Source organism: Podarcis melisellensis (genome assembly GCF_964234715.1).
Source record: "Podarcis melisellensis genome assembly, chromosome: 6".
Classification (NCBI taxonomy): domain Eukaryota; kingdom Metazoa; phylum Chordata; class Lepidosauria; order Squamata; family Lacertidae; genus Podarcis; species Podarcis melisellensis.
In genome coordinates this window covers 12,941,523-12,962,193 of record NC_138538.1, presented here as the reverse complement: position 1 = coordinate 12,962,193, position 20,671 = coordinate 12,941,523, and the positions used below count along the sequence as shown (strand labels likewise).

Genomic DNA, 20,671 nt, shown 5'->3' with positions numbered 1-20,671 from the left:
GGAACTCCCAAACCAAGTTCATTTGAATGAACGACGAAGAGTCATGATATCACAACTGTATTCAAGTTATCACTTTAAATGGGATTACTTTAGAAATGTCCCTGATCATTGACATTTGAGAGATTCCTTCTTTTCTCAGAGCTTTTGTTGGTCTGATTAACCTAAGCAACCTAACTATATGTAGCATTATGGGTACAATCCAGCCAAAATCAAGCATTTTGAAGAGTTAAGCGTATGCATACATTTCTTCCACTAAGATCATTGGGGCTTCAATGGGTGAATTGTGCCTTTTACACACACACACACATTTTTTGCCTCAGTAAACGACTGCGTGAAATTCCTGATTTCACTTTAATTTTGTTGCTTGCCCAATGAAAGAGAGCATCTATTTCGGGCTTCATGGGATTTTTCCAGCAACAACTATCTGAAACGGAATAAAGATAGATGGCGCAATCTGACAAAATTTAGTTCTTATTTGTGGGGCATTGTCACACATGAGGCTTAAAGCAATTCTTGTTTCAATCAGTAAGGAAAATGTAACAAACAGGAATCTAACTATTCTCAACTTACAGGTGACATCCATCTCTTGGCAAGCCACCCCACAGATGCATTACAGTCAAAACACAGAAATGTTTAACCCAGCCTTGATTGATAGCAGCCACAGTCTTCTAGAATTCAAGCTGTTTTATTCACATATTTAGCCAAAGGCTTCTTTTGGTGTTGGAAATGTCATTTGTGTTATATCCCAAAGAAAGTTGCTATATCAAAGCATTGGCTAAGATGTTCCATTTTGAACTTTAAGTGCTGTTAAGTAGGAAATATATTTTATCACTGTAAGCTGACTTTGCACTGGGTGCAATGACCAAGCACTCCTTGGCTCTTCAGCACATGATGAATGTAAGGGAATATTTATTTTATTTCTCTATCTCTCTGTCTCTTTACAAAATCCTGCCATTCCTCCAAGGAATCCAGGACAGGATTCACTCTCATTTCGTTTACTTAATAAGGAATGAATAAGTGGATTATTGTATGAATGTTCATTTAATTTTTTTTAAATAAAAAAATATTAACTTCTTGTTTTTATTATGTTGTGTTTTGATCTTGAATTTTTATGCTGTGAACTACCCTGAGATCTTTGGATGAAGGAATATGTTAAGGATTGGCTGCATTATTTTCAGGTAAATGAAATGTTTAAAAAAGAGTTTTTAGAGAGGAGATATTCTGAAAAAGAATCTAGATTTCAACAAGAAATCTTAAACAATGAAGTGAAAATTTTATCTAAAATGTATAAAATATTGTTGGAATGGAATACTGTGGACGAAGAAATTAAATCTGTAATGATTAGTTGGGCTAGAGATTTCGGATATAATATTGAATTTGAGAAATGGACTAAATTATGGAAGGATGGGTTAAAGTTTACAGCTTGTACAACGATTAAGGAAAATGTTATGAAGATGATATATAGATGGTATATAACACCAGTAAAACTGGGTAAAATGTATAAAGTGTGTAATAAATGTTGGAAGTGTAAGGAGACAGAAGGAACATTTTACCATATGTGGTGGGAATGTAAGAAGGTAAAAAGCTTCTGGGAGGTATCTATAATGAGTTAAAGAAAATGTTGAAATATACTTTTGTTAAAAAACCAGAAGCTCTCTTATTGGGAATACTGGATAATGAAACTAGTAAAAAAGATGTGAAATTAGTTTTGTATGCAGTAACAGCAGCCAGAATTTTGCTGGCACAGAAATGGAAACAGGAAGAGATGCCCACGAAAGAAGAATGGAGGATGAAACTGATGGAATACGCAGAAATGGACAGATTGACGGGGAGAATTAGGAACCAACGTGACCAGAGATTCCAGAGGACTGGAAGAAATTTTCAGAGTATATCAAAAATTTCTGTGATGAGCAAATAACGTTCATTGGCTTTCAAGAAGCTCTGTGAAATTACTGTTAGAAATATTGCTTAAAAAATATGCGATTAAGAGTATCTGAGTGCAATATAATATTGGGAAATGTGAGACGAGGATTAAAAAAATAAATGGAAAATTATCAGACAAGCTGAGGGAAGTTCTGGAAAAAAGGGTTTAAGTTAAAAATGGATGTATAATTTTGTAAAAAAAATTTTTTATGGAAAATCTAATAAAAATATTTATATATATATAAAAAAGAGATCTTTGGATGAAGGGCAGTATACAAACTTAAAAAATTTAATTAAATTCAGTAAGTTCTATACGGTTCTTCATCTGAGTATCTCAGGGTGATTTACAATACAAAAGCACAAAAATACACAATATAGTAACGAATGAAAACAATACACACACAGTTTTTTTTTTAAAAGTGAAGAGGAAAGGAAATCTGACAGCCCAACCAGTGTTTGATTCTTTGGTATTCGTGTCTGATGTCTAAGTTGCACTCTTACACTGCAGCTGAGGAATTAGCTGCCATTTGTCTATTTTTGTTTAAAGACAAAAGAACCAAAGATGGATCTATGTGGAGAAAGAAGTGGATTTTAAAGCCCTGGGCCACCTGTGTCAGGGCCAGAGCTGCTATTAAGCATACTCAAGCAGCAAATTTGGGTATGCCATTAAAAAGCAGCATAGAGCCACTTGCCTAGTTTATTATTTTATTTTTACCACTCTGGGGTGCCATTTAGAAGTTCAGCTTCAGGCGACAAAATATCCTGGACCACTTCTGTCTGATGCTGCCTCTAAATCAAGGATGGCTAACTGTGAACTCTCCAGCATGCTTTCTGGATATATCCTTACATATAATTATTATATCTTATTTTTAAAAAACTTGAGCAATCTGAAAATGGTGATTAGACTATTTGAGTGAGACTGTTTCCAAGTACAGTTTACATGATATAGTGGTCTCTAGCCTATGAAGGCTTATGTCACAATAAATCAATTAGTCTTTAGGATGGGACAGACTCTATTGTTTTACTACAACAGACTGATGCAGCTATTCCTCTGGAACTAAGTCAACAAGAGTTCATAAATACAAAATAAATTTATGATTTGTTCCCTTGTTCTTCCTTATTGCTGTATGAAGATTTCATTGCTTGGGAAAGAGAAGGAATTTTGCAACATCTGAACAAAGGAAATGATAAAAACCAAGAACCATAGCCCTCATAAATGTCTCATTGGTTGCAATAATGCGTTGCAACAGGAAACTGTCTTCTTAGTATATTTTAATTTACTATGAATAAGTGAAATACGGTACTTTGTGCAGTGAATCACTGCAGTATCTAGAACACCCAGATATAAAGCAATGCATTTGTGTGCTGTAAATCATTCTGAATACTTTCCGACAGTAAGTTGTAGTTTGAGGTGTTGGCCTACAGCCTGACAACTGCTAACAGTATTGTGGTTTTCAGAAAAGAAAAAAAGAAAAAGAAACTGTACTCTGACACAATATGCATGCAGTGTCAATGATGTGCCAGTACACAGAGGTCAGTTCATTGTATTATGGCTTCAATCACACAGCAATTCCTCCTGTAATGGAGCCATTCCCGTGTCAAGGGCACTTAGCCAGACTTGTGAATTATAGCACTCTAGAAGCTGCTCTTCAGTTTATTACAGTTCAATCAGGGCGTTTCACACACATATTACTTTGCTCACCCAGCAATGGCCCCACCTGTGACTTTTAGCCAGAGTTAACTGTCCCAGGGCATAACATATTGCAGGGTTATAGTCTGCCTGTGTAACTCATCTACCGTAAAGAAGAAAAAGGCCACAATAACTGTAAATCTGCAAAACAAAAAAAATTCCTTCCAGTAGCACCTTAAAGACCAACTAAGTTAGTTCTTGGTATGAGCTTTCGTGTGCATGCACACTTCTTCAGATACACTGAAACATAAGTTTCCAGACCCTTCTATATAGTGAGAAGGTGGGGAGGGGTATTACTCAGAAGGGTGGTGGGAATGGGTGATTGGCAGATAGCTGTGATGAGCCTGTTGAGGACTCTTAACGACTGCAATAGGTCTTACAAGAAAAAGCAAGGGGTGAGAAGGTGAAAAGTGGCTTTGTCATGTATAATGAGATAAGAATCCAATGTCTTTGTTCAGGCCAGGTTTCTCCATGGTTTTAAGTTTGGTGATAAGTTGCAATTCAGCAGCTTCTCTTTCCAGTCTATTTCTGAAATTCCTTTGTAGTAAAACAGCTACTTTGAGATCTTGTATAGAATGTCCTGGGAGACTGAAGTGTTCTCTCCTACTGGTTTCTCTGTTTTGTGATTCCTGATGTCCGATTTATGTCCGTTTATTCTTTGGCGTAAGGTCTGGCCTGTTTGTCCAACACGGCTACCTATTTGTAACTGTAAATCTGCAGTGTAGCATATCAGTGAGGATTCTGCAACATGCTATTGTAATGCAATGAATTTGGTACTTGTGTTGGGAAGTGCTGGGAATATTTTTCGTTGCAGCTGAAATCTGGCTTTCACCTACAATAAGGAGGAATTACCGTAACCTTCCTTCCCAGGTTGTTCTCAGATAAACTTTAATAAGCACAACCAGTACTGAATACCCTCGTAAACTGCACATCATTGCTTTATGGTCTGGAAGCAAGAGACTGCCTGGACCTTACCCAGAGATAGTACCTCCGTCTATAAAAGTTTAGAGGCACAGAGGCTATTGCTGCTGCGGCTTCTGTCCTGTTCCTCAGTTGTTGAGGAAGGAAGGGGGTGGCAGCTGCCTCTAAGCACCGCCCAGCATTTTGAAGTCCCTGAGTACTGAGCTGGCTACCCAACAGGTACCACTGAAATCAAAAGTGATGCTTTCTTAGTTACCGTATTTTTCGCCTCATAGGACGCACCGGCCCATAGGAAACACCTAGTTTTTTTGGGGGGGGGAATAAAGAAAAAAAATATTTCCCCCCCAGGCGCGGGGGTGGGGCAGGGGACGCCCGAGCTTCCCCCGACCCCAGCCCCCAGAACAGGCAGCTCTCCGCAAGCCTTGGGAGACTGGCGCGACTTCCTGCCGGGCTCCCACGCTTGCGGAGATCTGTCTGAAGCACAAACCAGGTTGGCGAACAGCTGTTCCCCAAGCTTGTGGGGCTGGCAAGGGGGGGAGTGCGCTTCTCCCCGCCACCAGCCTTCAGACCAGGTCGCGGGACAGCGGGAAGGCGTGCTGCGCAGCTGTGCCGCGGGAACTTGGCTTGCGGATAGCTTACTGAAGCCTGGAGAGTGAGAGGGGTCGGTGCGCACTGTCCCCTCTTGCTCTCCAGGCTTCAGTGAAAGCCTGCATTCGCTCCATAGGACGCACACACATTTCCCCTTCATTTTTGGAGGGGAAAAAGTGCGTCCTATAGGGCGAAATATACGGTAACTTATTAGGGTTGGTGTGCTTATCCCCCCCCCCACTTACTTATAAGTAACAATTAGCCAGCTTTAGAGCAACAATTTTCTAACTGTGTTCTGGAGGACCCTTGGAATTCCTTGGAAGGTTATCTGCTATTGTGGGGATGTTCAGGGATGCAGGAGAGGATATATCGTTTGATTAAATCCTTTCCAACTTGTGTTAACAAGTTCTACAATTTAGCAGAGTAACATTCCCCTTTTTAAACTTGCACAGTGGATGTGTTTGCTCAGGCTCACTAAAGCCTCTAAAATAATTTACCCGGTAATTTCCCCTTTAGTCCCTCATAAAAGAAATAGACATGACACAGTCTTCTATAAAAGTATAAAAAAAGTTTACTCACTCATTCTGTTCACAGATGGATCCCAAAAGGCCATTGCTGTCAAACTTTTCCTTTTCTTGCGAGGAATCCTATTCGGAATAAGGGAATTCTCTTTAAAAAAGGGAAACGTTGACAGCTATGCAGAAGGCAGACTTACGTTACAAAAGTAATATACCTGGAATCAGTCCCATAAAGAGATAGTCCCTTTGTCCTCGCTTGGCTGGAAGCCAAGCGAGCATCTTAGGCTAAGCAGATGTTGCTTTTTCGACGAATGTAGTCAGAGAGAGAGAGAGATGGCGGCCAGTCCTATGCTTTTGTTACCTGCACAGGTGAGGCCACGCCCACCTCTGGTCACATGTAGAGGAAGTCTGTTCCAGCCTAGGAGGAAACAGGAAGTTCCGACTGGCTGGTCCAGACATCCCCTTTCTATCTCCACTCTAGGGATGTTGTACTTGACTGCTCTGTGTTTCACATCCCACAGCTATTCCTTAATGATTAGTGCAGTAACAGCAGACAAACGTCCTGGAAACACAGCTTATCCACCAATAGAAATCTCCTGCAACGTGCAGCTGAAAGAGATGACTTCTCAGTTGACAGAAGGAGGCCTTCCTCAGTGTCTTCTATGAGCGGAGAGTGTGCCCTAGAACTTATGTGGCCCAGAATCCAGTCTTGGTAGATGACATGGGAAGGATTCTATGAAGTTAGGAAGCTGTCAAACCACTGATCTAGTGGACAGGCTTAGATCTGGGTTCAAGTGCTCTCAGTGCCTGAGAGTTGTCCTTGTTGTTGAACTCTTAACTCCCATCAACTCCAGTCAGCATAGCCAATACTCAGGGATTATGGGAGCTGCTATCCAGTGATATCTGGAGGGCCACAGCTGGTACCCCATCTTTGATCTATGCCAGGAGTAGGCTACATTTTTCACTGAGGATTGCATTCCCTTCTGGACAACCTTCCAATGAACACAGGCAAAAGGGGCTGGAGCAAGAAATGCAAATTTTGGCTTTTGAACAGTAGGCTCGTTCCTACTCCCTTGCCCTGAGTCTCAGGTTCACAACCCTGATCTATTTCCTAGTAATCTTTGTTTACAACTTTGGTCATACAGTATTCCTGTCTCTCAGCCCCAACAGGTCAACTGAGGCTTCTGGCCCCGGTCCCTGGGTGTTGTATGGCGGGGCAGGCGCGCTCAGGATAGGATAGCCAGCAAAGATTCAAGATTGCTAAGCACTTTGCACATTAAACCGTTTCTGTATACGGTACATGCATGGGCGTAGCCAGGATTTTTGTTGGTGAGGGGAAGGCTTTTGTTAGGAGGGGGAAGAACCTCAGATTTGTATTGATTTTTTATTGAGTTAGGGGCTTGGCTACGCCCATATGGGCACATGCTTTTTATACAAGCTGCATAACACGCAGTGGCTGTGGACGGAGCAGCGCATTTACAACCTCTCCACGATGCGACCTGCGAGCTAATGCCAACTCTCTGCTGCTCCGTATGCAAAACCCGGGCTGGGGCGGAACCAATCAGGACCAGAACCAGCTCCCAGGCCCCGCCTCCATCCCTAAACCCACCCCTCCTCCGACGGCTCGCTTAACAGCTCGGCGCAAGTGATGGGATGAGAAACGCGCGCAAAACCCCGTTTTGGCGAGAGCGGGCTCGCCTTGGCGGAGGAGCGTCCGGCGTTGCTGCTTTTCTCGGCGCTTACCTGGGCAAAGCTGCCGTTGCAGCAGGATGCGGGAAACAGGAGGAGACGGAGAAAGACCATAGCAACTCGGCAATCTCGCTTGGAAGCGGTTTGTGCCGGTGCGCGCGTGGGAAGCCCCGAACCCGCGTTTCGGATCGGATCCAGAGGTGCTGAGAGAAGGAGGGAGAGGAAAGGAAAGGCGAGCTATGGAGCGCGTCTTGGCTTTGCAACGCTTTCTTCGGGACTAGTTCTGCAAAGAGGGAGCTGGAGGGCAAGCGGCGTGGGGGCGCAACCGGCAATCCAAGACCCCAGGCGCCATTAATTCCTCGGCGCGTGGAGGAAACACGTCCGGGAGGAGAACTTCCATGTAGCCGCGACCCGGGATTTTCCCTTCCGTCAGGAGTATATTTGCACGCGCAAGTCTTACGGGGGTGCCCCGCCCCGCCAGCCCCTTCTTCCTCGCCGTCTGTGTTTGCCTGCAAGTTGCGAAGCTTCCCATTGGATTTCATGGAGCTGGGATTCCTGGTACTTGTTGGGCTTACAGTTATCTCGAGTACAGGTAAAAAAAACCAAACAAAGGTGGTGAAGAAAGAGATCGATTGTATTGGTTATTTCTGATCGCTTTCTCGGGAGGGATTCCCGGGAGCGGCGACAGTGAACAAGAATTCGATTTTGCAGCGATTAGCCGCGCGATCCGTAACTAGTTTACTCAAAACCCAGCCCTTGAATTGGCTTACTTCCCTAGTAAATGTGGATAGGTTGTGAGCTATGCAGTCCTATCACGTCTCAGAGGTAAATCTAGTTTAGTTCTATGAGTCTTATTCCTAGTTGAGTGTAGGATTGCAGTGGAAGATTGCAATCCTATACCCACATACCTGAGCGTTAAGTCCACAGAAGTTTCAAATCCTATGGGCATTAGTGCCTCCTAGTAACTGTAGAGTCAAGATCAAAGATAGAGTTCTCTTAATGGCATTAGAGAAATTCTAAACACTGTTTCTTCTGTTTAACAATAACAGCATTATTATTAATAATAGAATACTGTATAATAAATATAAAACTTAAAGAACAATGTGCTTTATGGAATACCAAACAGAATAAATAGGAACAACAAAATCTTGCCAGAAGCTTATAACTTCTGAAATGTTAATTTAAATGGCTACATCAATGACTATTCCCTTGGTGACTTAAAAGCTAGACAATATTAAAAACACATTGTACAATAATTAAAAACAACAATTAGCAATAAAAAATAGAAACAAACCAAACACCAAACGTTTTAAACTGCTTTTCCATCCCATTGCTTTTTAAAACTAATGCTATTTGGCAACAAAAAATTATGAACCCACCTTTCCATATTAACTGTTCCTCAGATGAAATATGTAGGATTTTCTGGATCAAGGAAATCTGACAATTTTTCTAAAAAATAAAAAGCAGAGACCTTTCCAAAGTATTATATTGATTATGTGTACTTTGGAGTTATGCACGTTTGCTGCTGAACAAAGAAGAATGTTTTCTCGTGCTGTGGCTGTGATGAACAGGGAGCCTGGGAATAAATCCCTGGCTGAAATCTAACCTCAGTAACACATTCTCTTCATAGCATTAAGGATAGCAAAACCACTGTCTCTTGGCTGCAGTGGTGTTGATCATTCTTGCTTGCCTTACCAAGGGGTTGCGAGAATCATCTTAGTAGTCTATCTGAACTGCTTTGAAGACGCAACAAGTCCGGTATTGTTTCCACCAGGAAGTTCTCTGACGGAAATAATACTGCATTATTTTGGGTATCTCACATGGCTGTACTCAGTGGCGTAGCGTGGGTTGTCAGCACCCGGGGCAAGGCAAGTAATTTGCGCCCCCTAACCCGTGGATTTGTGCCCCCTAACCCTAACCCCCAGATGTTGCGCCCGGTGCAGCCGGGCCCCCCTGCACCCCCCATGCTACGCCACTGGCTGTACTGCACTGTGTACTGGTTGCATCTAGGATCTTTTGCTTGTAGAAGTGAGGACGCCTGGAGTGCACCTCTAAGATTGCACTGTCATCCCTGCAGGTATTGCTCTGATCTCCCTTGAAATCCTGCATGCCAGAAGGATCTGGCAGATGACAATAAAATGTGCCTCTAACTTGCATGCTATGGCTTGTTGCAAGGCAGCACGCTTTTGGTGAGAGGTTTTCTCACAGTGTAATATGGCCCTAAATTATTCAAGGAATTTTGGGAGTATTTCCTGCATTTCAGGATCTAGAAGTTGCACAACTCCGAGGGATAAGTTGCACATTTCTAGTGGCCAAGAGCAAATGTTGAAGCCAGTGGTCCTCCAACATCAATAAAAGACTTCTGATATCTGTATACTGGCAGCTTAGGAGAAATTAGTGCTTGTTATACTTGGCAAAGTAGTGCAGTTTGACAGTCAGTGTACGACTTTGTATTTTTTTCGTCCATTTTCTCAACTTTTCCCTCCTTGGCATTGTTCTCAGGTAAGCCATAGTTAGTATTTTACCAGGAATGCATGGATCAGTCTCATTTTGCTCCTCCCCTTGCATGAGCAGGAGCTACAAAACTGCCCTTGATTTATGGTGTCCAAATTGTTGACTGTGATTTGTTTTTCTCCAAACAAACTACAAGCAAAATTTGGCTTCAGATCATGGTTTGTTGCATGAGCGTAACCAGGACTTTTTTTGGGGGGGGAAGCTTTATATTGGGGGGGGCAGAACTGAATTATCTTCAATGCAATTGGTCAATTAGTTAAGTATTTTTATTTATTTACTTGATTTGGTGGGAAGCACCCTGGCTACGCCCATGGTTTGTTGGGATTGAATTAAGCCACAATCTCTGGTTTGGATAGAACACTAAGCCAAGGATTGCGGTTTTATGTTCCCACTAAGAGAGTGCTGTTGTGCTCAGACTTCCCATAGGCATCTGGTTGGTCACTGTGAGAACAAGATGCTGGACTAGATGGTCCATCTGCTCATTAATGCTAGGCTGTGGCTTAAAATGCCATGCACGCCGTCCTACTCCTGCTTTGTAGACCATGGTTCATTAAACTATGATTTATTAATCAAGGGTAAGTGATATGTGTCCATTGGCCATGTTCAGATGTTATGATAAACTGGTTTATTATGAGATGGATCAGCCTGTGCAAGTTTCCAGCTCGTGAGCTTTCCACTCCTCCAGCGTGACAGTGAGAAGTGGATTGGAAGTTTCACTTCTGTTCCTGATTAATAGCTGTATAGTGTTACACCCCGTGGTTTGAAGCTCTCTTGTTTCAAACAAACCCTGGCTATCATTAAGCATAGTTTTTCTTTGTTCAGATGGCATAACAGGTCATGGTGAATCAAACTGTAAAGAAAGCTTCTGAGCTCCTCATGGCCGTGACAGAGGAGGTGAGAGGGGTGTGTGCAAACCAAGGCTCACACAGGCTCATCCCTGTCATAATCACAGAATCATAGAATTGTAGAGTTGGAAGGGACCCTGCGGATCATCAAGTCCAACCCCCTGCAATGCAGGAATATGCAGTTGTCCCATACAGGGATTGAACCTGCAACCTTGGCATTATCAGCACCACGCTCTAACCAACTGAGCTATCCAGTGTCTCAATAAGCTGTGGTTTAGTATGATGTCTGAACACATGTAATCATAGGTGGAAGTCTGAGTTGTTGATTAGCATAAATAGATGTTCACGATTTATTGCAGTTTCCATTCCATATGTTAAAAAGTAATAAAAAACAACTATTAACTTGGAGCAAACATGCTAAGGATTGTGACAGTCAATGGTCCTTTAAATCTTGCTCCAGATGTTGCTGCCTTTTTATTGGTCTTAAATGCCTTACTGCAGAAATAGAAGCTTTCCCTTCTGATTAAACTTTGTCTTTTATTTTCTCCCCGACTTTGCAGGCTTCTCACTGCCCGTCTCTCGCCCCCTGCTACTCTACAGTGGTGGCAGTAGCAGCAACAGTGAGCTGAGGTTTCCAGGGCCCCACGGGAGGGTCAGCAAAGAAAACGAGACAGCAGTAGGAGGGCTGCTTTCAGCCGGCAACGCCACCGTGGGGAAAGTGGCTGGCCCACCAGAGGTACACCACAGAGCCAAGCGCTGCACTTGCTACACCTACAAAGATAAGGAGTGTGTTTATTACTGCCACCTGGACATAATCTGGATCAACACCCCAGAGTGAGTGAGGAGGTTTGCTCTAAATAATGTGTGAAAAGTGAATCTCCCTGCTGTTTTATATACTCCGCATGCACTGTTGCATGTGGAGTATACACTTTAATCTGCATAACGGTACAGTCTGGTTATGCTGAATGAATAAGATACGGTATTAGTTTGTATACATCTCTTAGATGTTGTTTATGTAGCTCTTCTGTGGAGTTTGGCTGCGCTTCCAGTGGCTGTATATAACTGACTGCGTGTGCACCTGTTTATACACAGTTTGATTTGTATTGTCTAGCTAGTAGTGTACCAGAAGCCGAAAATAGAATGAGATAAAGTGAATCAAAGTGGAGTAGCCATCAAGCAAGGAACCAATGAGTAAAACTATTCACATGATAGCCCTAGTGAATTGTGCAAAGGCAACTATTGGATAGGAAGGCAAAAACTGAACAGGGTCAGTAGCTGATCTTACTGGCATGAAAATTCCTTCCAGCTCTGAGTCTGCAAATAATGGCTTGGCTTTCTTACCAGTCACTACTTATTCTCACCCACAGTGGCATAGCATAGGTTGCTGGTGCCCCAGCGGGGCAAGTGCCACTCCCGGTGGACTGGGCAGCTCAGTGGTGCTGGGCCATCATGTGAGGAAGCTGCCTCTGCAGCTCCCTCACATGCCAGACTCCAGCGGATGAGTGGCACACCTCCTCTTCTGCCCCTGGGTCAGCCTGAAAGCTCTGGCATGGCAGCGTTGGGCCATTGTTTGAGGAACCTCCTCATGCGCTGGAGCCCAGCAGAGGAGAGGTGTGGCGATGCTGGTTCTTGTCTTCTCCAAGTAGAAATACGAATGCGGTTGGCTGTATTTCAGTGTGGAAGAGAGCAGGATTGTGAGCTGCTGGATGTCCTTTTTCACCAGAGTGCCTGGGGTATTTAACTGAGCAAGTCGATTTGTAGATGCCTGCTTCCTACCCTAAATATTGCAGTGTCTTCACCAGATCCTGGAGTATGAAGTAAGTCCAATCAAAGGCGGGTGTGGCACTCATCTTTCTTCTCAGGCCAAGGGAGCCGGCATTTGTCCACAGGCAGCTTTCTGGGTCATGTGGCCAGCATGACTAAACCACTATTGGCTCACGGAGGACCGTGAAGGAAACACCGTTTACCTTCCCGCTGCAGCGGCACCTATTTATCTACTTGCACTGGTGTGCTTTCCAACTGCTAGGTTGGCAAAAGCTGGGACAGAGCAATGGGAGCTCACCCTGTTGCACGGATTTGAACCGCTGACCTTCCGATCTGCAAGCCCAAGAACAGGGGTAGGCAACCTAAGGCCCAGGGGCCGGATGCGGCCCATTCGCCTTCTCAGTCCAGCCCAAGAGGCTCAGTTTAGACCACAGTGCCACCGAACCTATAGATGGAATTATTTTTGTAGCTGACAACTAATTTGACAAAAATAATTCAGATGCTGAAGTACTGCCCCAATAGTGTTTACATAAAAATGGAAGGGTTTTTTTATTTTTCATTTTTACAATGAGTGCTGGAAAAGGTTCCCCTTCTCTTTTTTGGAGGAAGCTGGTGAATTTGTTCATCTGGCACATGTTAAAGTTAGGAGTTAATTTTTATATCCCACTCTTTTCACTAGACATTTCAAGAATTCCAGAAAAATCTATGGACAGCACAGTCTGGCATGCAAGAAGTACACACACACACACACACACACACATACGCACACTTCCCTTACTCTTTCCCCCCTTCCTATAAATTTGTAATATTACTGCTCAATTCTGCCTTGCTCAAACCACAACTATGTCTAGTTCTGGGTGCTACAATTTAAGAAGGATATAGACAAGCCAGAACGTGTGCAGAGGAGAGTAGCCAAGATGATCAAGGGTCTAGAAACAAAGCCTTATGAGGAACGGTTGAGAGTGTTTGGTACGTATAGCCTGGAGAAGAGCCTGAGAGATATGATATGCTACATGAAAGATGGTACAAGCTTGTTTTTTCCTGCCCTGGATGGTGGGACCCAAACCAATAGATTCCAGTTATAATAAATGTTCCTTGGGGTTTTTAAGCAGAGATTGGATGGTCATTTGTCATTTATGCTTTAGTTGAGATTCTTGTATTGCAGGGGGTTAGACTAGACAACCCTCGGAAATCCTCCCAAATCTACCATTCTGTGATTCTACAATTCTAGAACCTCTATCACAAATACTTTCTAGTTGGAATATTTTGTTCTGGCAGTTGGTTCACTGGAGTTACACTGGGCTTCTAATGATATTATTACAGGCCTATAAGTAGCCACTTATCTAATCATCTGTGGTGAAGCATTGCCTTCAGGCAACAAGGAAGGGAACACTGTATTTATTTTTCTTTCAACCATCCCTTAGCTGACAGTGGCTGCTTGGAATGTATAAAGTTAGCAGGTAGGCTAGAAAAAGGTTTTAGGTAAGCATCTTTTGTAAATTTATTTGCAGGGCTATATTTATTATTACTTTGACATGTGAAATTGCTAGGTGCTTACTATGGTAGTAATAATAATGTTTAATAATGTTATGCATTTAACATATTAGGCACTGTATGAAAGAAAAAAAGTTCCTTATTCTTATTTCATCATGTGACAAAAGGTAAAAAGATGAGTATATTCAGGTTAATTAAAGTTTTTAATTGTTGACATATATTCTCTCCCCTCCGCAAAAGGTTTATCCTGTCCACTTCCCCTGTCTTGCCACTCCTGTTTACAATTTTGGACTGTACGTTTCTTGGGGCAGGCATTTATATTCATACAAATTGTATAACACCCTGCACATTGTTAGCACTATTTAATTAAACAAGTGAAATAAACATTGGAAGAGACATATAACAGTTGTTTCCACCTTGACTTGGACTACATGCAGCTTCAGACTGCAAAGACTGCATATTGCTCCCTCAAGAGACTAGTTAACCCCTGCCCATGGAAAATGAGCATGTTGACAAGATTCTAGCATACCCTTCTCTTGTGTTTCTACTAGGTGTGTGAAAAGACAGTACGGTTTGGTTTCTTGTTTTAGACTAAGAATGAGTAGCCCTTTATGCATCCTCCATACCGTTGCCATTGAGTTTGAAGATTTATACCCTACTTTTCAGTCAAAGGTTCCTCAAGATCGCTTAAATCAGATTTCAGTACTATAAAAGATAAAAACCCAAACATAAACACATAAGCCAGCATCCCACAGGCTGAGCCACACCTTGGAAGGGCTTAGACCCTGGAACTCTGTATTGTATCATTCTAAATAATAATAGTGCATTTTAGCATGTGCAGAATTCCATTTCCATTGTTGTTGTTAATACGCCACGTTTTCCTCAGACCAGGAATTGGTGGCGCTGTGGGTTAAACCACAGAGCCTAGGACTTGCCGATCAGAATAATAATAATAATAATAATAATAATAATAATAATAATAATAATAAATTTATTTATACCTCGCCCATCTGGCTGGGCCTCCCCAGCCACTCTGGGCAGCTTCCAACAAAATATTAAAATACTGTGATACATCAAACATTAAAAGCATCCCTAAACAGGGCTGCCTTCAGATGTCTTCTAAAAGTCTGGTAGTTGTTGTTCTCTTTGACATCTGATGGGAGGGCGTTCCCCAGGGAGGGCGCCACTACCGAGAAGGCCCTCTGCCTGGTTCCCTGTAACTTGGCTTCTCGCAGTGAGGGAACCGCCAGAAGGCCCTCGGTGCTGGACCTCAGTGTCTGGGTAGAACGATGGGGGTGGAGACGCTCCTTCAGGTATACTGGACCGAGGCCGTTTAGGGCTTTAAAGGTCAGCACCAACACTTTGAATTGTGCTCGGAAACGTACTGGGAGCCAATGTAGGTCTTTCAAGACTGGTGTTATATGGTCTCGGCAGCTGCTCCCTGTCACCAGTCTAGCTATCACATTCTGGATTAGTTGTAGTTTCCGGGTCACCTTCAAAGGTAGACTGCATTGCAGTAGTCCAAGCGGGAGATAACCAGAGCATGCACCACTCTGGCGAGGCAGTCCATGGGCAGATATCAGGGTCTCAGCCTACGTATCAGGTGGAGCTGGTAAACAGCTGCCCTGGACATAGATTTGACCTGCACCTGAATGGACAGCTGTGAGTCCAAAATGACTCCCAGGCTGCACACCTGGTCCTTCAGGGGCATAGTTACCCCATTCAGGACCAGGGAATCCTCCACACCTGCCCGCCTCCTGTCCCCCCAAAACAGTACTTCTGTCTTGTCAGGATTCAACCTCAATCTGTTAGCCGCCATCCATCCTCCAACCACCTCCAGACACTCACACAGGACCTTCACCGCCTTCACTGGTTCTGATTTAAAAGAGAGGTAGAGCTGTGTATCATCTGCACCAACACTTTGAATTGTGCTCAGAAACGTACTGGGAGCCAATGTAGGTCTTTCAAGACCGGTGTTATATGGTCTCGGCGGCTGCTCCCAGTCACCAGTCTGGCTGCTGCGTTCTGGATTAGTTGTAGTTTCCGGGTCACCTTCAAAGGTAGCCCCACATAGAGCGCATTGCAGTAGTCCAAGCGGGAGATAACCAGAGCATGCACCACTCTGGCGAGGCAGTCCGCAGGCAGATAGGGTCTCAGCCTGTGTACCAGATGGAGCTGGTACACAGCTGCCCTGGACACGGATTTAACTTGTGCCTCCATGGACAACTGTGAGTCCAAAATGACTCCCAGGCTGCGCACCTGGGACAGTTACCCCATTCAATCTCAATCTGTTAGCTGCCATCCATCCTCCAACCGCTTCCAGACACTCACACAGGACCGTCACCGCCTTCACTGGTTCTGATTTGAAAGAGAGGTAGAGCTGGGTATCATCCGCATACTGATGAACACCCAGCCCAAACCCCCTGATGATCTCTCCCAGCGGCTGCATGTAGATGTTGAAAAGCATGGGGGAGAGGACAGAACCCTGAGGCACCCCACAAGTGAGAGCCCAGGGGTCTGAACACTCATCCCCCCCACCACTTTCTGAACACGGCCCAGGAGGAAGGAGCGAAACCACTGTATAACAGTGCCCCCAGTTCCCAGCCCCTCTAGACAGCCCAGAAGGATATTATGGTTGATTGTATCAAAGGCCGCTGAGAGATCCAGCAGAACTAGGAAACAACTCTCACCTTTGTCCCTAGCCCGCCAGAGATCATCAACCAGCGTGACCAAGGCAGTCCCATGATGAGGCCTGAATCCCAATTGGAAGGGATCCAAATGGTCCGCATCCTCCAGGCATGCCTGGAGTTGTTCAGCAACCACGCGCTCAATCACCTTGCCCAAGAATGGAAGATTTGAGACTGGGCGATAGTTGGCCATACTGGCCGGATCTAAAGATGGTTTTTTAAGAAGTGGTTTAATGACTGCCTCTTTCAGCAGATCTGGGAATGTTCCCTCACAGAGGGAAGCATTCACCACCCCGCAGAGCCCATCACCCAGTCCTTCCCGGCTTGCTTTTATTAGCCAGGATGGGCAAGGATCAAGGAGACAGGTGGTTGGTTTCATGCGTCCAAGCAGCCTGTCCACATCCTCGGGGGTAATGGATTGAAATATGTTAAAATACATTATAAGAAACAAAAGCAGCACTAGAATTAAACTGGAATACAGATTACTTTGACCCTCATGAAGATACCAGTTGCAAAAACGCTGCAGTCCTTCAGATCCATCCAACTTTTAAATACACTTGATTTGTGGCTTGAATAGTTAGCATTTAAAGTCCATATACACAGAAAATGTATGACACCCAGATGCATGTTTTCCACTTTAGTACCCAGTTCTCACAGATGAACGCCAGGAATTGAAAACAGTGCCCGCTGTGTCATAAAGAACTATATAAGCATACATTTTCAATTAAAAACTCCTGTGTAATAGCAAATAACTTCATAAGAGAAATCCAGATGCTACAGGATTTTTTTGAAAACTGGAAATAGTATGTTTCTCTGGATCCCATCATGTTGCACATATGGATTTTCTCAACTGCACTTTTTGTCAGATGATAGATTGCTTAGTTTTCCATGGTGCATATCTGAAAAACTGTAATAGTTGCTCCAGGACACTTATAGTATTTTGCTCCAGTACACTTTTATAGTATTTTGCTTGTACTAGTAAGTGAAGGTTTTTGCTAGATATTTTGATAGGATATGCTGCTATTGGCTTCCATATCACTATAGTATATTGCTCCAATAACAACCTCATTATAACAATACCAATTTTATCCAATTGATACAATTATTAATGCCAATTATTCAAATGTCAAATTATAAAGTTTAATTAAACTGGCCCCCTCGCATTCTAGAGTTCATTCTTCTACATTTTTCCTGCATTCCAAAATTTTAATAATTTTCATTCCTTTCCATTCAGATATAAATATCCCTTATATAACAGTTACAATCTTGTGATTTCAATTCGTGTTGGTATAATAGGTAATTTATAAAGTTTCAAGTGGAACTTTAGCTGCAATCGTTATTCTTTCCTGTGTGTGACATTTACCCCCACGACGTCTTTCCACCCAAATATGGTGTTGTATCCTTTATTCCTGCAACTGTTGATGGTTCCAGTCATGTCTTGGGAAAAATTGTTATCTCAGAGTTTTCAAAAGTCACTGCATCGCTTTGTCCCGTGATTCAGTTTCTAGTAAACAAGCCATCTTCGCCATTTTTCCAGCCTAGAAAGAACGGTCTGTATCCAGACTGCAGATAGTTAATCCAAAAACTTCTTTTAAAAAAAAAATCCTTCCAGTAGCACCTTAAAGACCAACTAAGTTAGTTCTTGGTATGAGCTTTTGTGTGCATGCACACTTCTATTCTTGCAACTGGTAGACTCCTTTCCTCCCTGCCAGTGGTTTATGGCCATTTATCCTTATCTCAAACAGATTCCTTTGTGGATAATGGAGGTTAGGGTGCATTTTGCGCTATATTTTCAAAGCATAGCCTTTCTTCCCTGGTTCCCTCTCAGTTCCTTTTTCTTTCACACACAGTTTCAATTTTGTTAAATTCCATATTATATTCCAATGTCTTCCATCCTCACTTGTGCAGATATTTAAAAATAAAACTTCCATTCTGGGGTGGGGTGGGGTTGCTGTATCAGAAATGTAGAGAGAAACCTTAAGTAAGCAAACGTGGGGTCCCCTCTCCGCATTGTCTCTTTCACCAAATGGAATCGGCTCTCAATCCAAACCTTTCACATCCTTGTAGCTGGGTTGTTTTCGCAGTTTCTTATCTCATCGTCTCTGGCATATGCCTGTAGTTTTCTCAAATTAAAATCCAATTAACAGCATAACCTGTGTTTCCAGGAACGGGATGGGGGGGCGGTTCGTGGCAGCCGGAGTGCTCCGTGCACCCAGTACCTTTGCCTACCCTCGCATTCCATGGGGAAGTGAGTGCAGTGCCAGACCGCCAGGCAAACTGCGGGTCAGAGCCTGGTTCCTCTTCCAACCGAAGAGGAATGCAGATAATGAAATCCCCTTATCATCATCTGATTATCTCAGTCTGTTTCTCTCTTGCAGTGATAGGAGAGACCCCATTCCTGGTGCACCAGAATCTGGAAGCTATATCACTGTGATTCTTGATCCTAATGCTCCTCTTTGGCACAGAGATGGAATGCAGAATAATTGCCATACCACATACCACACAGTAATGTACTGAGTGAATTGTTGAAAGATTGGTGCGGCTAATGCTGACTCTCTAGGTGTACCTGTGCCATACATTAGTACATTTGCCTAATTCACAAATTGCATTTTTTAGAAGTAAACCTTTAAAATGCTGTGAGTGAAGTGGCTTAATAAAGGAATATGAATTGACATTCTAAACTCTATTTCTCTTTTAAAATGCAGGCTAAATCATGACCCAAATAAGAAGACATTATTTCAGTATTCACAATTTTTGTGCATTGAATATGCCACGTTTTGAGCTTCTGTTTATCTTTATTTATCTGCTAAAGGAAGATGACATGGATAAGAATGCATTTGGAGTTCTCATTTTAAAGCAAACTTAGGGTTATTTCAAAGTATTGTGTTTTGAAATTTCTGATACTGGTTTTGTAAGGAACCTACATAAACAAATTGTGGCTGTTCCCTTCAAAACATTAATCAATGTGACCCAGGACATCTGCTTGTAATTTTTCAAAGGAGAAAAGATTAGACATGTGGTTGGTTTTCATACCACATATGATAAGCATGTGTTTCTTTCTTGGGAAACTGTTATTGGAAAACTGTTACTGGATTGCACACTTCTGTCCTTAGTCTCTGAACCTTTTTTTTAGTATATATAAAAAAGAGGTACTGCTAGGGAACTTTTAAGGTGAGGACCTTTTCACACAATATAGATTTCTGTAAGTTATTGCTTTTGTGCAGATGAGCTCTTCAAACACATGATAAATGCACCCTTCTCTTTAATAGGTTGCACATTCCTGCCACATTTCTGTGCAATAAAATACAACTGAATATTAAACTCTTATCAATGTTGTTTTGTACCAAAGCATTATCTGTCTAGATAAACCTTCTTGCCTGAGGCAGCTTAAATTTGAGATCTGAATTTGGGAAATAAACATCTCACATCATAGCATACTATCAATCAATCAATGAGCCAGTTATCCTTGATCAAATTCCGCTCACCTTAGTAGGATTTTATGTGCAGAATTGCTGGTTCCTGTCCTTAATGTTGAAAAATGGGCCTTCTGCAATGAATCAATCATATGCTTTCCATTTTTAAATTGGCAGTGCTTTCTAATAAACTGTGAAAGAGTGTTAAAATAGAAAACACTGTTTTGAATTTGATTTGCCTTTTCTGCTATGCTGAATGACTATTCAGACTCAGGCAGCCAAATTCTCTACTGTAGTTGGTCTAGCCACCAACTACCTCTGGTGTTAAAGATAGGAAGACATGAAGTTCTACCCCACATGCCATTGTTATTTCCTGCAGATTCCTTACTCCTTCTTTTTGCTAGTGCAACACTGGCAATTTGGTTGACAGTGCAGGCTGCTGAACTTGGGAGGGCAATGCATGGGTTCAAATAGCTGCTTATGAATGAAACTTGCTGGGCAATACTGAATAAATCATTACCCTACATCAAAGGGTTGTTGTGAGGATAAATTTGGAAAACAGTGGAGACTTGATTCTGTCTCCCTAATATTTACCTACAAATTGACAGGATGTTCAATTATTCTG

General features: G+C 42.8%; 1 protein-coding gene and 1 long non-coding RNA gene across 7 annotated transcripts in view; one reads left to right on the top strand and one right to left on the bottom strand.

Annotated features, from left to right (window-relative positions):
• The first annotated feature begins 6,696 nt into the window (after positions 1-6,696).
• The window catches only part of EDN3 (endothelin 3), a 38,660-nt gene continuing 24,685 nt past the window's right edge, over positions 6,697-20,671 (top strand). The window contains exons 1-2 of one of the 3 annotated variants that reach the window (XM_081917345.1): positions 6,697-7,921; positions 11,249-11,522. In XM_081917345.1, coding sequence (XP_081773471.1) covers positions 7,870-7,921; positions 11,249-11,522 — 326 coding nt within the window. In that variant the 5' untranslated portion in view covers positions 6,697-7,869. The remainder of the gene's footprint in view (positions 7,922-11,248; positions 11,523-20,671) is intronic. The other 2 variants (XM_081917343.1, XM_081917344.1) reach the window with 2 other exon arrangements.
• Positions 18,312-20,671, bottom strand: part of LOC309373195 — a 336,584-nt gene continuing 334,224 nt past the window's right edge. For 3 of the 4 annotated variants that reach the window (XR_014169819.1, XR_014169820.1, XR_014169821.1), the window contains one exon: positions 18,312-20,237. This is a non-coding gene — a long non-coding RNA (uncharacterized lncRNA). The remainder of the gene's footprint in view (positions 20,238-20,671) is intronic. The other variant, XR_014169822.1, reaches the window with a different exon arrangement.